Source organism: Lynx canadensis, chromosome E3 (assembly GCF_007474595.2).
Source record: "Lynx canadensis isolate LIC74 chromosome E3, mLynCan4.pri.v2, whole genome shotgun sequence".
In the NCBI taxonomy this organism is placed as follows: Eukaryota; Metazoa; Chordata; class Mammalia; order Carnivora; family Felidae; genus Lynx; species Lynx canadensis.
Window position 1 is genome coordinate 16,640,048 of NC_044318.1, and position 17,547 is coordinate 16,657,594.

Sequence of the window (17,547 nt, forward strand, 5' to 3'; positions counted from 1 at the left end):
ATGGAGAGGTGATTAAAAATATAATAGTATACTTGTAAATTGTTGATTTAAAATGACTTATGGTTGGGGTGTCTGGCTGGCTTAGTCAGTAGAGCATGCAACTCTTGATCTCAGGGTTGTACATTCGAGCCCCACATTGGATGCAGGGATTCCTTAAAAAAAAAAAAAAATCTTTAAATAAATATCTTGTGGTTATAACATCAGAGGCTGAATTTTGAAATAAAATATTTGGTAAATTCCTCTGCATTAGTGTCAATGTTCTCATGACTTTGGTAATATAAAAAGAATACCATCAATTGCTGAGAAATTTTTAAACATGTATTATCCAAACCAAGTTTCTGATGTGTTGGTTTTCAAACTCTAGTTGAGTAATTCTTCTGGTATGTTGATGTACAAATCAGAACAAATCTTCAAGCTTTGAAATAAAACTAAACAACTTATTATAAAAGTTTTTAGGGGTTCCTGGATGGCTCAGTCAGTAAGTGTCCAACTCTTGATTTCAGGCTCAGGTCATGATATCACAGTTCATGAGCTTGAGCCCTGCTGTCAGACTCTGTCCTGAGAGTGTGGAGCCTGCTTGGGATTCTCTCTCCCTATCCTCCCTGGACCCACCCTCTCGTGCTCTTTTTCCGTCTCTCAAAATAAATAAATAAAAGTTTTTAGAAAAATAAAAAAATATATCAGATTTCCTAATTCTTAAAGTACAAGCGTCTACCTGAAAATAGACTAGGGATTTTTAATAGTCACATTTTTATTCAAGTAATTTAAAAACAGTTTAAATTTGTTTCAAGGTCTATCTGTAAAAGAAGGATGTTATATACTAGTGTTGTTTATTATATCTAATCTAATAGAATATACAAAATATTTGTGGTTTTTGATAAAAGTATGATAAATTTGGCACGTTAATATATGACAAAAATAAAAGTGTAAGACGATTATCAGAATATTCATGATGTTTGGAAATTCAAGGAACAATCAGGATTCATAGATGAATGAATACAAGAGAAGTGTTAGATAACTGATCAAGGAAATTTAAAGTGTGTGAAATCAATTTTTTTCTCATTTTCAGTGTGTGTGCATGAATGTGTGTTTAATAGCCCCAGTGCAGTCTACAGAACTCAGATATGCTAAGTCCCCATGACTTGTAGCCCTATACACTTTTTTCTCTTTATCACACAAAAAGTCACATTAAAGTAAAAACACAGTTTAGTCATAGGGAAGGTTTATCAATTCCTCATTGAAGGTCTGAGTCTCAATGAATTTTTAGTAGAAAAATTTACATTTCTGTCACAAATATGGCTTATTTCTGGGGAACTAAAAGTGGGTCCCCCCGGAGAATGAGACAGAATGCTGCTGTTGGCTCTCTCCTTTCGAAGTGTTTGTTCCCACTTAAAATAACCACAACATTTTCTATTTTCTTGGTATTTCCCATTTGGGCAACAAAAGAAGACTTTTCCATGGTTTGGTCCATTATTAGAAACAACAAGTCTCTTAGATCTTCGGCCACACTTGCATAATGGAGGTGTCATTTTCCCACTCTTCCAAGGTCCTTCTAGGTTAACTGTAGAAGCTAAGACAGAGGGGAGGACCTTCTGGGAACAACTTCTCACTGGGAAGCCATCAGATGATGTAGGCTTTTCTTCATGAATAGTGAAGGACTGTTTTTTTGCTGGTGGGAAAGCTGGGAGACTGGATGGATTCCTTTTAGTACTACCTAAAAGGAGGGGGTATTTCCCCAAAACTGAAGGATGAGACATACTGGCATTAATACTGTTGGAGCTACTTGATTTGCATGCAGGTAATTTAAAGTCAGAAGCAACTGAACCTTGATCTTTGGCATCTTTTACATGATAAATAGTAGTATGTGGACTCTTATAAACAATAGACTTAGAGGTCTCAGAGTTTTGAGGAGTTTCTTCTGTGCCTTCCTTTAAAATCATTAATCTTTCTATGGAATTAAGTGAAGTGTCTAAGTTTGAGTCATTAATGGGAGGTATACAATCTATATTTTGCTCAGGCTGAGATGCTGGCAGTAAAGCTACATCCTCCCAATCAGCCAACATAGGTAAACAATCAAGAGCAGAACTCATTTCCATATCAGAAATATGATTAACAGATGAAATGGTAGTTGAAATAAGTACCAATTCTGAACTAACTGTTGAAGACTTAGGTTTGGTACTAAATGCAAGGTGTTCATTTTTTATGTGCTTCTGCATAGGTGTATTCAAGCTGGGAGACTGCAACTGCTCCAGGGAAGTAGAGGGCTTTGTATTAAAAAGAGATAAATAGCCTTTGCCACCATGAAGACCCACTTTTACATTGCTCTTTAGTTGGAACTGATCTTGTCCCTTTATAGGAGAATTCACACCAGCTGACCTCAACTGAACTTTTTCATGAGAATTTACTGTATTTTTAGGCTCCCTATCATATGTGCTCAGACCCCAAATGCTACTGTTGCAGGCCGATGCTTCTTCAACTTGATTCGTATTCAAATTTCTGGCCAAAATTTTGGGATTCTTCTTAGTGGGAACCTATAATTCCACAGAATAGCTTTAGAAACTGTACATTCATAATTTATTTATTATACACTATATGATTTGACAAAAAAAGAAAAATGTCATCATTCATTGATTTATCAATGATTGCATGCAATGGTATCTGTATTTCCATGAACCTATGATTACTTCTGGAGTTTGATATAACAAAATAAAGAGGCAGGATACCACTAACCTTGTTCAAGGACCTTGTAATTTTCATTAAGCAACCATCCCTGATCATTTTCCAAGCAAGAAGGGCAGTATTCCGAGAATCATCCAACCCTGAGTAAATAGATATCAAACACTGAATTTAGTAGTACAAGCATAAAGAAGTATAGCAAAAATAAGAAATCACAATTTAAATTGGAGCATACTATTTATGATCATCTACTAATTTTAATCATGATAAATTAGACTAGCAAAAAGCTGTGGCAACTGTACCAATAAAAAACAAGATCACACACATTTATAGAGAAGATGATAAAAATCTATTACAGTTCGCAAAACTGTAAGCAGCATTCTGTAGGGGCCATGTTTTGTGAGTAATCTAATGATCTTGTTTGGTTTTTTCACTAATTCAATGTATTATCTGGGCATTTGTTAAATCTCCATTTGATTTAGCTAATTTCCATTCTTTTTAGCAACTAACCCACTAGATGGCAGTCTTTATCCTACAATACTAGTAATTTGAAAGTCAGAAATAATTTGAATGGTATAGTATAGATTAGGAGGTTTTTTTAGGTTGAAGGATATTCTTTATTAATGACATCACCAAAAACATGAGATTCATACGAAAGATTTTGTAAAAATCAAATGACTTAGGGGCGCCTGGGTGGCGCAGTCGGTTAAGCGTCCGACTTCAGCCAGGTCACGATCTCGTGGTCCGGGAGTTCGAGCCCCGCGTCAGTCTCTGGGCTGATGGCTCAGAGCCTGGAGCCTGTTTCCGATTCTGTGTCTCCCTCTCTCTCTGCCCCTCCCCCGTTCATGCTCTGTCTCTCTCTGTCCCAAAAATAAATAAACGTTGAAAAAAAAAATTTTTTTAAAAATCAAATGACTTAGATAATAAAATTATTTTTAATTTATACTAACCAGAATGTTCTCTTCCCAAGAATTCTATTCCCACTTCCTGCAGGGCACCACTTAGTCCTTTTGGTTTTCTTCTATAGAAAATCTAATCAAATAAAAGAAGACATATCCAAAAAAGGTTACTATTAGAAAGTCTATATATTAACCACTTACTTTTCATAATTTTTAGTTCTATTAGATTTGGAATGTGTTTATTATGTTGTGCTGTTTTACAGACTTTAAAAAATGTATTTATGTAAAAGTTTCAAAAGAAAACATTTCATTTATAGTAACCTACAGCCATGCATGGGATGAAGTTTCATCATCTTTCAGTAGAAGAAAAGTGAACATGCCCCCATCTTTGACGCTTACCTTATAAGTTACTCTGAGATCAATCCAAGAATTTAAGAACACAGGTTTTAACAGCTGTTTTCTTTTACACTCATACTCCAGGCAAACCCCCAAGTCCCAGTCTGCATTAAGTATATTAAAATAGAACAAATTCAAAGATGCCAAGCAGTTTTTACTTATGCTATCGCCATTTATAAATAAAAGGTTGAAAGATGATATAAAATAAAATACTAAAATTTATAAAAACATAATATAGTGCTCGCTTCGGCAGCATATATACTAGAAAAACATAATATACATAATATACAGTATACCACCAAAACATACTATATTCTATAGTATATGTACCATATATAGTGTATAAGCTATAATGTGTATGCTATAACAATATACTATATAATATAAAATAAAATTTCATTGCTGTTAATATCTAACAATTATTCACTTTACATAATTTACTATTAAGAAATTAAGTTGGTAACTAAATTTCAAAATGATTTCTTAAACACCCCAAAAAACACACTAAATATTTCAGAAAGACGAATAAGGTGTCAAGTTACAAGGCCTACATGGAGAAGGTTATCTGTTTTTAAAATTCTAGGAAAAAACTAATGTAACTGAGAAACCAGACATCTTACAGAAACCTAAAACCAAATATGACTATCAATGCTATGCTATCAATGGCACAGCATTGCTATCAATGCCTATTAATGGCAATGCTATATCACAGGCATACAAAACATCTACTTTAATAACCCATTTTTTCCTAGTGTGAAAACAAAGGATGTGAGTTGAATTAAGATTCTTTTTATTCAAGATTGTAGAAAATAGCATAAGAGTTTTCACTAAATCATCTTTGCCTGGAACCAGAACAGAGAGGAAAAATCTAAAAATATTCTTAAAGTTAAGTCTTAAAATTTTAAGGTATCCCAGAATGGTAATTTGAAAAATATGAATAAACTTACTTTCCTTGGTTAACATCTGTTAGGCACTTAGATTTCTTTTTGAGTCCCAAGAGGTTAACAAGTATAATTCTTACTACAGATGAAGAATTACATAGTAGTAATCCTACTCATTTATGATTTGTAGATATTAACTTATTTTTTACCTGACCAAGTAACAAATGCACATAATTTTACTTCGGAATTAGACAGATCTGAAATCCCAGTAGCAAAAATAATTTTCTTCTGTTGCTGAATCTTCTGAATCCATTTACAGAACTGAGATAAGCATATCCTCAGAGGGACTCCTTCATCAACTTGAGCCTGAGTAAAGCCACAAAATTTGAATTCAACAATAAAATTCTATAATTATTGAACACATCATTAGCACATAATTATGCACTATAGGGGGATATAAAAAAGAAGAGGTTTGGACTGGCAAAGAGTTTATTTAGTGAAAAAGATATTAAAACACATGCAAGAGAATATAATGATTAGAACACTGCAAGATAAGAAAAATTAGGTTGCTCTACTTAAAATCACACTGAAATATAGTAATTAAATCCTGACTGACAGAAATTTGATGTCACTTAATTTCCATAAAATAAATTTGATATTCATTTTTATACTATTCTTTTTCATTTTTAAAGATTCTGACAGAGTTCTAGAGGGAACATTATTTCTCCTAACAGTGCATAAATCTAATTCCAAGTGGTATATAGTTTTCCCTTTCTTTTTAAAACTGATTACTGAATTTTATGGTTTTTTTTTTAAGTTTATATATTTTAAGAGAGAAAGAGAGAAAGTGTAAGCAGGGGAGGAGCAGAGAGAGAGGAAGAGAGAGAATCCCAAGCAGGCTCCACACTGTCAGCACAGAGCCAGACACGGGGCTCTACGTCATGAAAAGTGAGGTCATGACCTAAGTCAAAACCAAGAGTTGGATGCTTAACCAACTGAGCCACCCAGGCAACCCTTAACTGATTGATGAATTTTAATATTTGCATCACACTTACTTGTTTCTGGGGGAGAGGGGTAGGATGAGAAGAGAGAAAGGGAAAAGGGTAGGGCATACCTGTCTTATGCCTGTCAGTTCCATGCAAAACTCAGAAAGAATCGGATGTTCCTGAGGCTGAACGTAAGTATGGAACTCAGATTCAATCTCTCCAGTTGATGTGCTCAGCAACACTGCTGGAAATTCAACTATATGAAAGAATCACCAATTGACACTGGAATGTATAATTGTTATATTAATGATGTAATCACTCTAAATTAAACATAATGTACCATCATACAGTATTGTATACATTATATACATAAATTATATATATATATGTATATATATATATAGCTTATAGCATCATATACCATCGTTTCAGTAAAAGCATATTAAAATGACCTAAACAGTGTGATATAACAGTTATAATAAAACTATGCCAAAGAATAAGTCAGAATATTAAAGTTTTGAGTATACCCACTTAAAACTCTTGAATACCACAATTAAATAAGAAGACCACACAGAAGTTAAAATGTACTCCTTTTTGCAAAGGTATTTTTTTCAGTTTCTATACAACTGAAATTTTGTATGGAATTCTAAAATCATTTTATATGATGATACATTTAGATATTAGGTTTTTGTTCTCTTCTTTGGTCAAGTCAGGTTTTATAGTAAACTACCAATTCATAAACTATCTGTTTTCTTTAAACTGTTGAAATGAAATATTACTCAGCCATCAAAAATGAAATCTTGCCATTTGCCATGACATGGATGGAGTGAAATAAGTCAGTCAGAGAAAGACAAATATCATATGATTTCACTCGTAGGTGGAATGTAGAAACAAAATAGATAAATATATGGGAGAGGGGAGAAAAAAGAAAAAAACAGAGAGGGAAGCAAACCGTAAAAGACTCTTAAAAGAGAACAAACTGAGGGTTAATGGAGGGAGGTGGGTGGGGGACGGGCTAGGTGGATGATGGGTATTAAAAGAGCACTTGTTAGGATGAGCACTGGGTATTGTATGTAAGTGATGAATCACTGAATTCCACTCCTGAATCCAATATTTTACTGTATGTTAACTAACTAGAATTTAAATAAAAATTTGAAAAGAAAAATACACTATTGACTGATTTTATTCTATAAACTTTATTTTTTTAAGTTTATTTATTATTTATTTTGAGAAAGACAGCGTGCGTGAGCAGGGGAGGGGCAGAGAGAAGGAAGAAAAGAGTATTCCAAAAAAGCTCTGCACTGCCAGTGCAGTGCTTGACATGGGGCTTGAACCCATGAACTGAGATCATGATCTGAGCCAAAGTCAAGAGCCATACACTTAATCAAGAGAGCCATCTAGGTACCCCTGTATCTATAAACTTTAAAGTGACTCCTCTAGGGCTAGCTTTGGTCATTAGCAGTCCAGACTTACTTATTTCTTGGCTCTGGTGGCGTTTCCCATCATTCCAACATGTTGATTCAAAATCAATGACAATTAAATAGTCAAACAACTGCTCTGAAAAACAAAGGGTATCCTTATGCTTTACCGGCGTTAAAAGTGCAAGGATACAACATGTAAAGAAATGAAGCACACTACTTACTGGATTTGCTTCTTCCTACATTTCCATTTGTTGGTGCAACTGACTTTCTTCTAATTAATCCAAGCTGCCTAAAAATGTAAAACAACCCAGTATGTTCAACAAACTCATTCACGCTCCTGTCTGAATATGCTAACAAACTAATGATATAACCCTCATTATTAATGTATCAATGTTAGAGGAAATTGAACTAGGCTTTGAGAGCAAAAGACCTTGGTTCTTATACTGACTGTCACCCTCTTTTGATTTTAGTAGTCATTTTACCAGCATGAGCCTCAAAGTTCATATTTGCAAACTTAGACTAATTCTTTCTGCTCCCCTTATTTTACAGTAAATACTGAGGAACTTGAGTGATTGCAGAAGATGCATTGACAAACTTATTTTTGCCTTTGCATTTTTCATGCCCTTGCTATGCGCAAAGCACAGTTCTGAGGAGACTGGGCTGATCCAGTCTTCTAGGAGCTCAAAATATACCTGCGTAACGAAACTGGACATTCATGGTAAAAGACTGTAAGGTAATTCTGGAGTCCACAGAAAGGGCTGGGCTTACTGAGATGTTAAGACAAACCACTCTGACAATTGGTAGAGTTTAACCAGGCAGACACTTCCTGTTGTAGTTTTTAGTTTAAGAGGTGTGATGGGGGAAGAAAAAAAGAAAAAGGAGGTGTGATGGAAGTGCAAAGAGCTGGGAATAATTGCTCATATTTATTGGATTGCTTACTAGATAGTAGGCACTGAACTCTGGTGATCTCAATCCTCAACAATGGTACGAGGTAGTCACTTTTGCTACCTCTACTTTATGGAGAAGAAAACACTCGGTGATTTGCCAAAGAACACAGATTTGGTGTGTGAACCTAGGATCCTCCAACTCTGAAGCCCATGCTATCTTCTAATACATTATTACAGTACATCTAGAAATCGGAAATGTGCACAGCGTGACCGGGAATCAGGGAGAAGGCCACAATTAATTCACATTATGAATTAAACGTATCACTAGGAAGTGATGGGGTGAACCGCTTGACAGGTGCAGTGGGGGCTGTCTGAGACCTCGGAACGGCCTACCAGGCGCTGTCACCTTTAACCCGTTTCCCGAGGTCTAGAATGGGCAGACACGGGCTCAACGCCACACAGTCGCGAACCCGGTCCTTCCACCCTCGCGCAGAGGGCGGCCTGAGGCTCGAGACCGAGGTCCAGACAGAGATCTTTCAGTCCGGGCCAGAGAAGGCAGGTCGGAGACGCCAGGATACAGAGCATGAAGCCTGACACCGCGGATGCCCATTGCCTAGCCCTACCGCGGTCCCCAGCGCCGGACCAGGAGCCACCCCAAGCCCCCCAAACCCCTCGCGTACCGCGCCAACCTCTTGGTAGCCATTCTCCGCTCTCCTTTCTCCTCCCAGCCCAACTGCCGGAAGTCGTCAGACTCCCACTTCCGGTCCGTTCAAAAGCCTGGCGCGGTTGAGGCGGCAGCCTAGGCTGCGGTCTATTTGCGACTGAGGCGGAGGTAGCTGCTCCCTGTTTTCTCTGCCCGGCTTCTCTTCGGCATTTGCGGGGTTCGGGGGGGCGCGGGGAGTGGTTTGGCAGGGAAGGCTCTTGGCAGTAACTTTCCTCTTTTCCAACGGGCGGAGGCGCTGTTTGCGCCGTTGGGGAACCGTTGTAGAGCCGTTGGAAAACCGTTTAGAATCTTGCCTCTGGAGCGGACGGTAAAAACCGTTGGTCTCGGTGGAACGGGGAGGATCGTTGGCAGCCTTGCTTTTAAGGGAGGTCTGGGAGGTCTCCGTACACGCAGTTGAAGAGAGGATTTGAGGGAGGCGGTAGGCTGTCGAAGCCCCAGCTGTTTCCCCGTCAGGAGGCGGCGTTTATTCAGCTCTCGTACATCTTTCTCCACAGACTCATGGAACCCCAGAGGGAGAGGGCCGGGAGGCACCTCAAGAAGGGCAGGAAGAGGAGGCGAGGCCCGAACATGCTGGTCGGGGCGGCTGAGGCGATGAGAGCCCGTTGGGAACTTGAGGAGAGTCAGCCTGAGGCCAAGGTGAGCAACGGGGAGCCCGAGTGGGCGGTCCCGGGGCTGGAGCCTCCCCAGCCGCCTTCTGGGCCCCAAATCCTCCCTGGACACTGGTCGCCCTCACCCACTCATTAGGCTTTCTGTAAAATGGGAATGATAGTGGATTACCACCTGCCTCAGGGCTGATACTGGCGGTTTAAACCTAGTAAGGTGCCTGCGACCCTAAAAGAATGTTCACTCAACAAATCCTTCACTCAACAATTTGCTCTGTGTACCAGAAATTGTCCTAGGTTTTGGGGGTATCCCAGTGCAGAAAACCAAAACTCCCTGCGCTCGTACAACTTACATACCAGTAGGGACATAACAAAGCTGATGATCACCCCTGCCATTTATTGAGAGCCAAATATATCTGGCTCATCTCTTCAGTCATCAGATTTCTCTTGTCTGCCATATGCTGGGCACTGCCCTAGATACTTGGAGAATCAGTAAATAAAGGTTCCTCCTTAGTTGTAGTGGAAAGACAAATAGAAGTTATATACAGGTTTCCCCCACTATCCAAAAGTAGAGCGTTCCTGTGAAATGTAAGCTGAAATGGTGTAAAGTGAAGAAGCATTTATTTATAAAAAAAAAAATTAAGCATTTTCATACCCCCTAAATAACCTCTGTTAAGCTTTCAGATATCTCAGGACAGATCTTGCTAACTAATACACAAAATAGAGATAAAGTGTAGATGCTCACAGACACAGATCAAAGCTATGGGGGCTTCTTGTTCAGTGTAGTCCTTGGAGAAGGAGCTTGGCTGTGCCAATTTAATTGCGAGGGGTGCCCGCTTCTGTAACTGGCTTGTGAAACATGCTGAAAGTAAAAGTGAAAACAGGTACAGTGATTATACAGGTCTTTTTTTTAAGAGGGAAGTGGCAGAACACAAGGTTTCAGAAAGCTAGGGATACCTGTAGTATGTTAAAAGGGAATTAGTGCTATGAAAACATTTGTTAAAAACATCTATTAAAAAGGGATTCTTTGTTTTTTTTCTTTTTTTGCCTATCAGATTGGCAGAACAACTTTTTAAGGGTTAATGTGGTGAGAAGTTTAAGGAAATAGACAATCTCATCACTTTTTATTTTGAAACACTCTCAAAGTTAAAAGTTGCAAGAACAGTACCAAAAACATCCCAGCCAGCATTTGAAAGTAATTGCAAACAATGCTTCATGATCACCAACCCCCATATTTTAGTATGTATTTCCTATAAACAGTCCTACGTAGCCACAATGCAACCATCCAAATTAGAAAATAACACGGATATATACACATTTACAGCACTATTCTGTATTTACCAAAAGTGATCCACATATAAGTGGATCCACACAATTTAAACCTGTGTGTAAAGGTGTGAAGGATCAACTGTAGGTTTTATTTTGATCAGGAACTTATCTGGAGAATTTATCCAGGTGTACAGGGAATTTTAAAACGATGCTCATAATTTATTACAAAAAACAGTGTCCTCGATGATGAATTTTTTCACATAAATTTTAGGTGTTGAGGTAAATTTAGAGAATGGACTATTAAAATTTGTATTTGTTATATTTAACTGCTATGGAAAGATACTTACAAATTTTTATTTTATTTATTTATTTTATTTTTTTGGCTGGGGGGAGTTGGTTAAGAAACAGAATGTATAGTATAATCCTTTAGGGGCAGTATAGTATAGAGATGAAGATTTTGGGCTTTGGAGCCTGTATTCCAGTCTTCGTTCTACCACTTACCCATTCCTTCATTTCTTTATGCAAAATGATGATAAAGTAGTAGCCACTTAAAAGACCTGTAAGAATTAAATGAGTTAATAGATGTGAAGTGCTCAGAACTGTTAAATGGCTAATTAATAGGTGCTCAACATTATCTTTAAAAACTCATGGGAACGATAGCAATAATAATGTCTGGTGTTTATTAAGTACTTATGATAATGTCAGTCTTACTATATTGCATTTGCACTACCTCGTTGATCTTCCCAAAATCTCATGAGGTGGAATTATAATTACTCTGTAGATGAAGAAACTGAGTCTTAGGTTAAGGTACTTGTCCTACATAGTAGAGCTTGGTATTTGAACTCAAGTAGTAGGAGTCTGGGACTTAAGCTCCTAACCAGTCTACTCTGCTGCCTCCCAAACCAAAATGAAAGTGGTAATTATCTCTGACTTCTGTAAGTACAGATGACTTTTATTTTCTTTTACCTATTGTCTTTATTTACCTTTCTCAGTTATCTGACTCTTTTCACAAGCATGAATTGCTTTAATAACCAAATATAAGTGCATAGCTGTTTTAGGAGGGAGAAGCTTCAGTGAACTCCTTGTTTCCCCAGAATAATGTCAGACTCTTTACCGTAGACCACATTGAACTTCTATGATCTGGCTCCCTCTTCTGTATACTCTCAAATCTCCTCTGCTCTGCGTCATGCCATCTTGGCTCCAGCCAAATAAAACTACATGTTTAGACACAATGTTCCCTCCTATCTGGCTGACAAATTATTTCCAAGACTCAGCCCCAGTATTCTCATCTCCATGAAGCTATCCCCCAAACTCTCTAACCCCCAAGGCAGTTAGCCTTTTTTACTCCTATACTTTATAATAGCACTTACCCACATTGCATTGGAATTACCTATTTTTGCATTTCTTTTACTTCAGTAAAATGAACATGAGAGCATGAGTCTTGTTTTATTCATCCTACTATCTCTAGTATGTAACCAAGTATCTATAATTAAGGTTCTGTATCAATGTTTCTTAAACACTGTATTAATAATGTCCTATCATAGGTTGTTGTTTTAGACCTTCATTTTCAATTAGACCCCTCATTTGCATATATGCTAAAGTAATCAGAAACTAGAATGTTTTAATAATTTGCTTTGCTTTATTGTTATTCCCAATAGTCATTTGTTATGCCCTGATTTATCTTTTCAGAAAGCCCGCTTATCTACCATTTTATTTGCTGAAAACTGTGAAGTAACACATGAACAGTTATGTGAATTGCTGAAGTATGCAGTTCTGGGCAACTCCAATGTTTCTAAACCCAGGTATGAGATGAACTTAAATGACCCGAGGTTTCAAACTCGTGTCTACAGGGCCATATACTCTTAATTTACATTGTTTATTTGCCATACAGAATATCCTAAATTTTTCTTATACTAGTTGCCAATATTTAATTTGGGAATTCCTTTATTAAAATCCAGATACTTTATTCAAAAAACTCTTAAGATCTGGCAGCTGTCCCTGTATTCCCAAATGGCAACAATTTGTCAAATCTGAATAGGGGCATGTACTCTTTAGTGTCCTACCTGACCTGCTTCTCTTTTTTGCATTATCTGTCTGGCTGCTTATTGGTTTGCAACCTTCTTCGGAACTTTCTGGGTGAAAACTGAAACCAGTTCCCCTTACTTGGAGGGCAGGGAGAGACTAAAGAATGAGGCAGGCCATTTCAGGTTGGTAAGTGGCAGTTTTAATAATAAGCAAAGGGAACTTGCATATACAAAGCTGGTCTTGGGTAGGAGCAAAACAAATAGATCCCTACACCTACCTGCCAAATCCTAAAAGTGTACATACAGGCCTTAACTGGATTCAGTCACATATACCATGCTGGTGTTTTCAACACCACATCACTATCTCAAGGCTGTGTCCTTGGAGCAGCTCACAGGTCAGCTGCAGTCATGTCTTTTCAATGACCTTCCCCAGCACCACTATAGGTATTTTGGTTTATAACCCCCAGTGGAGACCCGATTGAAATAATATGATTAAATGTTAAGAATCCCAGTCAATCTTTTTTGTTCCCTTTATGTGAAGGGTGAAAGAGATTTTTTTCTGATATCTTCACTGCCATTGTTAAATATCTAATGAAAATTGCTTTTTACATATACCAATACAAATTGTTTCAAAACTTTTCAAAGTTTTTCAGACATCTATCTGAGAGAGATTGGCTAGATACCTCAAAAGCCATCTTCTACATTAACGCATATTGCCGTTAGTCTGTCAGTTTATCTAAAACTGGCTTTCTTGACGTCAGTCATGTGATTACTTGCTTAGGAAGGACTGCAGAGCAGCTTTGGATCTTGAGGATATGCCTTTGTAAAATTACCTTATTTCCAATTTAAAGCAAATCTTAATAGGATTTTGGATTTGAATGCAATAAATAATTATCTCACGAGATCTTTATTTGAATTCTGTGCATTAAAAGCTGTTCTTTACCAGGCAGTCAGTGAGTGAAGATAAGCTCCATTAACTGTTGCTTGCTGCTTTTTTTCCACACTTTCCTTTTGTATGTCTGAACTGACTTGATGGTATCACTTTTAGCTGTTTTGGTTTGATTTTTCAACAGTTGGTGCCAGCTTTTTCACCAAAACCAGCTGAACAACGTGGTGGTTTTTGTACTGCAGGGAATGAGCCAGCTACACTTTTATAGGTTCTATATGGAGTTTGGATTTCTCCGAAAGGCATTCACGCATGTAAGTTAAGAAAACTTTGTATTAAGGCCTGAATTGAGTCCTCTTATCCAGAGATTAGTGCACATCTCTCAAACTATGCTCTTTGGCAACCTGATAAAAGAAACAGTAGAGGTTGTAGAAAGCAAAAAAGAGATCTCATGTTGAGATTAGGTTTGTCTCCGATTTTCTTTGATGATCTAGGCAAGACATTTATTACCAGATTACAATCTATATGTAGTCCCCAGGTTGATATTATCCTATTTTATTTGGGTTACGATATTTTCAAAAATTATACAGTTTACGTAAAGTCTTATGTTTTTTGGCCTCTTGACAATATCACAAGATTGGACATCCTTAGAATAGTATGTGCAGCTGAATAGCAGCTGTTATCTCTAGAAGAGGCATGTGCTCTCCATTTTCCCATAGCCACCTCTATTCTTTATTGAACTGTTTCATCCATTTACCCTGAGGGATTGGACTTGGTGAGTACTAATTTAAATCCTTGAGCCTCTATTTTCTTTTTTATTTTCATTTATTGAACACTACATATGTGTTAGGACCTACATCAGTCATTCTGCATGCATTATCTTTAATTCTCACAGTAGTTCTGTGAGAGGTACAGGTGTCTTCTATAAATAAGGACACTGTGAGTGACTTACTCAGCTTATAACTAGTAAGTGACAGAGCTGGAATTTCAGCCCAAGTGAGCCTAAGGTTGGAGCCCTCAAACTCTAAGCCTGGCTGTGTCATCTTTCCTACCTGGCAAGCTGTCCATTAACATAATAGATAGAAGTGCTTTGAAAAATATAGGGGACTTTCCTCTGTAATCAGAGAAGCAAAGAAAATTTGTGGAATGGGATGAATGTGGTCTTACTTCCTTTGTCATTTTTTTTTTTAATTACCTAGTCACTTTTACACATTAAGGAAACTTCTCATTTTGCAATACAAACAGTTAAGGTCTAGACCTTTCATAGTACTGAGTGGGGGCGCCTGGGTGGCTCAGTTGTTTGAGTGTCCCGACTCTTGATTTCAGCTCAGGTCATGATCTCACCATCTGTGGGATGGAGCCCTGCTTCGGGCTCTGTGCTGACAGCGTGGAACCTGCTTGGGATCCTCTCTCTCCCTCTGTCTCTGCCCCTTCCCCTCCTCTGCTTGTGCAAGTGCACACTGTCTTGAAATAAACATTAAAAAAATTTTTTAAAAAGTGCATGCCTAAATAAATAAATACATTGCTAGACATAGAATTAAGTAAAGTGCAAGTCTTTGACATTATCTTAACTGTTACAAGCATTTTTATAAAAAACTTGTTAATGTATTTTCAGAAATTCCGCTTGCCTCCTCCATCATCTAATTTTCTAGCTGATATCATTGGACTGCAAAAGAAACAAACAACTGGGGATCTATCCAAGATGGTGGAAGGTATGGCTGTGACTCTGGTTTGATGATTTGCTCATTCTAAAAGATATTATGGAGGGGCACCTTGGTGGCTAAGTCGGTTAAGCATCTGACTGTTGTTTTTGGCTCAGTGACCTGATATTACGGTTTGCCAGTTTGAGCCCCCTGTTTGGCTCTGCGGTGGTGGTGCGGAGTCTGTTTGGGAGTCTCTCTCTCTCCTCCTTTCTTTTCCCCTCCCCAGCTCATACTGTCTCTGTCTCTCTCTCTCTCTCTCTCTCTTTCTCAAACTGTAAAAAAATTTAAATGTATTAAAAAAAAATAAAAGATATTACGGCTATACTTATAAGTAGGTTTGTCAATCAAGTTTATTCTTGCAAACAACAAAGATCAATTCTAACTAAACAGAAAAACAATTTTTTTAAGGAGAACATGGATCAGTACTTAGATTAGACAGCAGGAACCATAGGTAGCATTCATGCCTCAGAAACCATTTGGTTAGGCGAGATAAGTGAAAGCTGTCCCTGGATATCAATAACATTTGACTCTTACAGATTACTGTGAATAATTTTTAAACTGTCAGTGGGTCTTTGTAGCCATGAGTATACAAATGGGAATGAAGATCTTGCCTTTGACTAATGTAAGGAACACCCATTAATACTATTCAGAGTGGGGGGCGCCTGGGTGGCTCAGTGGGTTAAGCGTCTGACTTCGGCTCAGGTCATGATCTCGCGGTTTGTGAGTTCGAGCCCCACATCGGGCTCTGTGCTGACAGCTCGGAGCCTGGAGCCTCCTTCGGATACTGTGTCTCCTTCTCTCTCTGCCCCTCCCCCACTTGTGCTCTGTCTCTCTCTATCAAAAATAAATAGATGTAAAAAAAAAAAATTAAAAAAAAAACTACTCAGAGTAGGGAATAGGCAGGAGGTTTAGATGCTAGCCAATTGAAAGAGAAATATCCATGATGGCAGTAGTTTTCAAACATATGGGTTGTGTCCATGAGTAAGTTGTAGTTAACCTTCTGTTTTTGTGAGGGGAAGGAGGTAGATGATGGAATAGAACAGAACTTGCTAGAATTCATTGGACCTAGGTAAGTATTAATCAGTGATACTTTTTTGTGTGTTCAGCAATAATAATTGAATAGTTATACTGAGCTGACATGAAAAGGTGGTGAGGAGTTGCCAGTGGCTCCTTCCTATCTCCTCTAGGACTGTGTTTCCTATTATCCTCTGTCTCAAAGACCTCTGCTTCCTTCCTTTCCATTGTTCCCCTCTCCTTCCAACAGATGCCTGTATCTGACCTGCAGCTGTGTTTGATTTGATCTCCACTGTATTTTAAACCTCTTTGAGTGGGGCTTCTGGGTGGCTCATTGAGTTAAGCATCCAACTTTTGGTTTCGGCTCAGGTCATGATTTCATAGTTTTGTGAGATTGAGCCCCTTCTTGGGCTCTGTGCCAATAGTATGGAGCCTGTTTGGGATTCTCTCCCTTGCTCTTTGCCCCTTCCCTGCTCATGCTCGCACTTTCTCTCAGAGCGCGTGCTCTCTCTCTCTCTTTCTCTCTTTCTCTCTTTCTCTCCCTCTCTCCCTCCCTCTCCCCCCCTCAAAATAGATAAATTTTTTTAAAATATGAGAAATCTTAAAAAAATTTTTTAAGTAATCATGGAGTAGTCATTATTAGATTCAAAGGTCATGTAAAGACTTAGTATTGCAAAAGAAATAATCAGGCAAAAGAGATTTGATGTGGCTGAAGAATATAATTGTTGGGGATAACTGGAGGATGATGAGTTGGAATAAGAGGAAGTAGTGGTGAGAGACAAGACAGAGAGGTAGGTTAAAGCTTTGTCCTGCAGGTTGTAAGTGTTATGCTAAGGACTTTGGATTTTATTCTGTAGGCTGTAAGAAGTTAGACAGTTATGGTTAGTTCTTTGTTCTTTAAAGGATTTCATTTGCTTCCCATCCTAAATATCAAAGTCCCAAAGCATAGCCTGTAGCACTGTGATCGTCCTTCAATTCAGTCTTTCCTTCAAAATATTTATCTTCCCAATTGACCTATTACTCTTCTTTTGATAACTCCTGTATCTTTATCTCTGGGTCTGATGTCCGAGATTCTAGGCTTGCATTTTCAACCACCTGCTGGATGTTGCTACTTGGATATTTCCCAGTTCCCTCCATCATGAAATAGCTAAAAGCATTTTTCTCATCCTTAAATTACAG

At 38.0% G+C, this 17,547-nt stretch overlaps 2 protein-coding genes across 3 annotated transcripts in view; one reads left to right on the plus strand and one right to left on the minus strand.

Moving 5' to 3' along the window:
• Positions 1–35: 35 nt before the first annotated feature.
• Positions 36–9,379, minus strand: ERI2 (ERI1 exoribonuclease family member 2). 2 transcript variants are annotated; one of them, XM_030301325.2, is made up of 9 exons: positions 8,827–9,379; positions 7,481–7,548; positions 7,312–7,395; positions 5,967–6,094; positions 5,062–5,218; positions 3,975–4,075; positions 3,627–3,708; positions 2,731–2,819; positions 36–2,531 (listed from the first exon to the last, which is right to left on the minus strand). In XM_030301325.2, exons 1-9 carry the CDS (start codon positions 8,847–8,849, stop codon positions 1,227–1,229), a joined length of 2,037 nt encoding a protein of 678 aa, XP_030157185.1. In that variant the 5' UTR covers positions 8,850–9,379; the 3' UTR covers positions 36–1,226. The 2 variants fall into 2 exon arrangements, with proteins under 2 accessions (XP_030157185.1, XP_030157186.1); XM_030301326.1 differs by lacking the exon at positions 8,827–9,379 and having other exon boundaries at positions 542–2,531; positions 5,967–6,120; positions 7,312–7,390; positions 7,481–7,544.
• Positions 9,338–17,547, plus strand: part of REXO5 (RNA exonuclease 5) — a 37,375-nt gene continuing 29,165 nt past the window's right edge. Inside the window, exons 1-4 of the mRNA XM_032591625.1 lie at positions 9,338–9,506; positions 12,431–12,543; positions 13,839–13,965; positions 15,267–15,363. Of these exons, the coding sequence (XP_032447516.1) occupies positions 9,369–9,506; positions 12,431–12,543; positions 13,839–13,965; positions 15,267–15,363 (475 nt within the window). The 5' untranslated portion in view covers positions 9,338–9,368. The remainder of the gene's footprint in view (positions 9,507–12,430; positions 12,544–13,838; positions 13,966–15,266; positions 15,364–17,547) is intronic.

Coding starts and splice junctions, on each gene's coding strand:
- ERI2 (XM_030301325.2), bottom strand. CDS start 8,849: ATGGCTACCAAGAGGTTGGCGCG. Junction 7,549..8,826: donor GCTACCAAGAGGTTGGCGCG/GTACGCGAGGGG, acceptor TTACATTTTTAG/GCAGCTTGGATTAATTAGAA. Junction 3,709..3,974: donor ATCTCAGAGTAACTTATAAG/GTAAGCGTCAAA, acceptor TTATTTGATTAG/ATTTTCTATAGAAGAAAACC.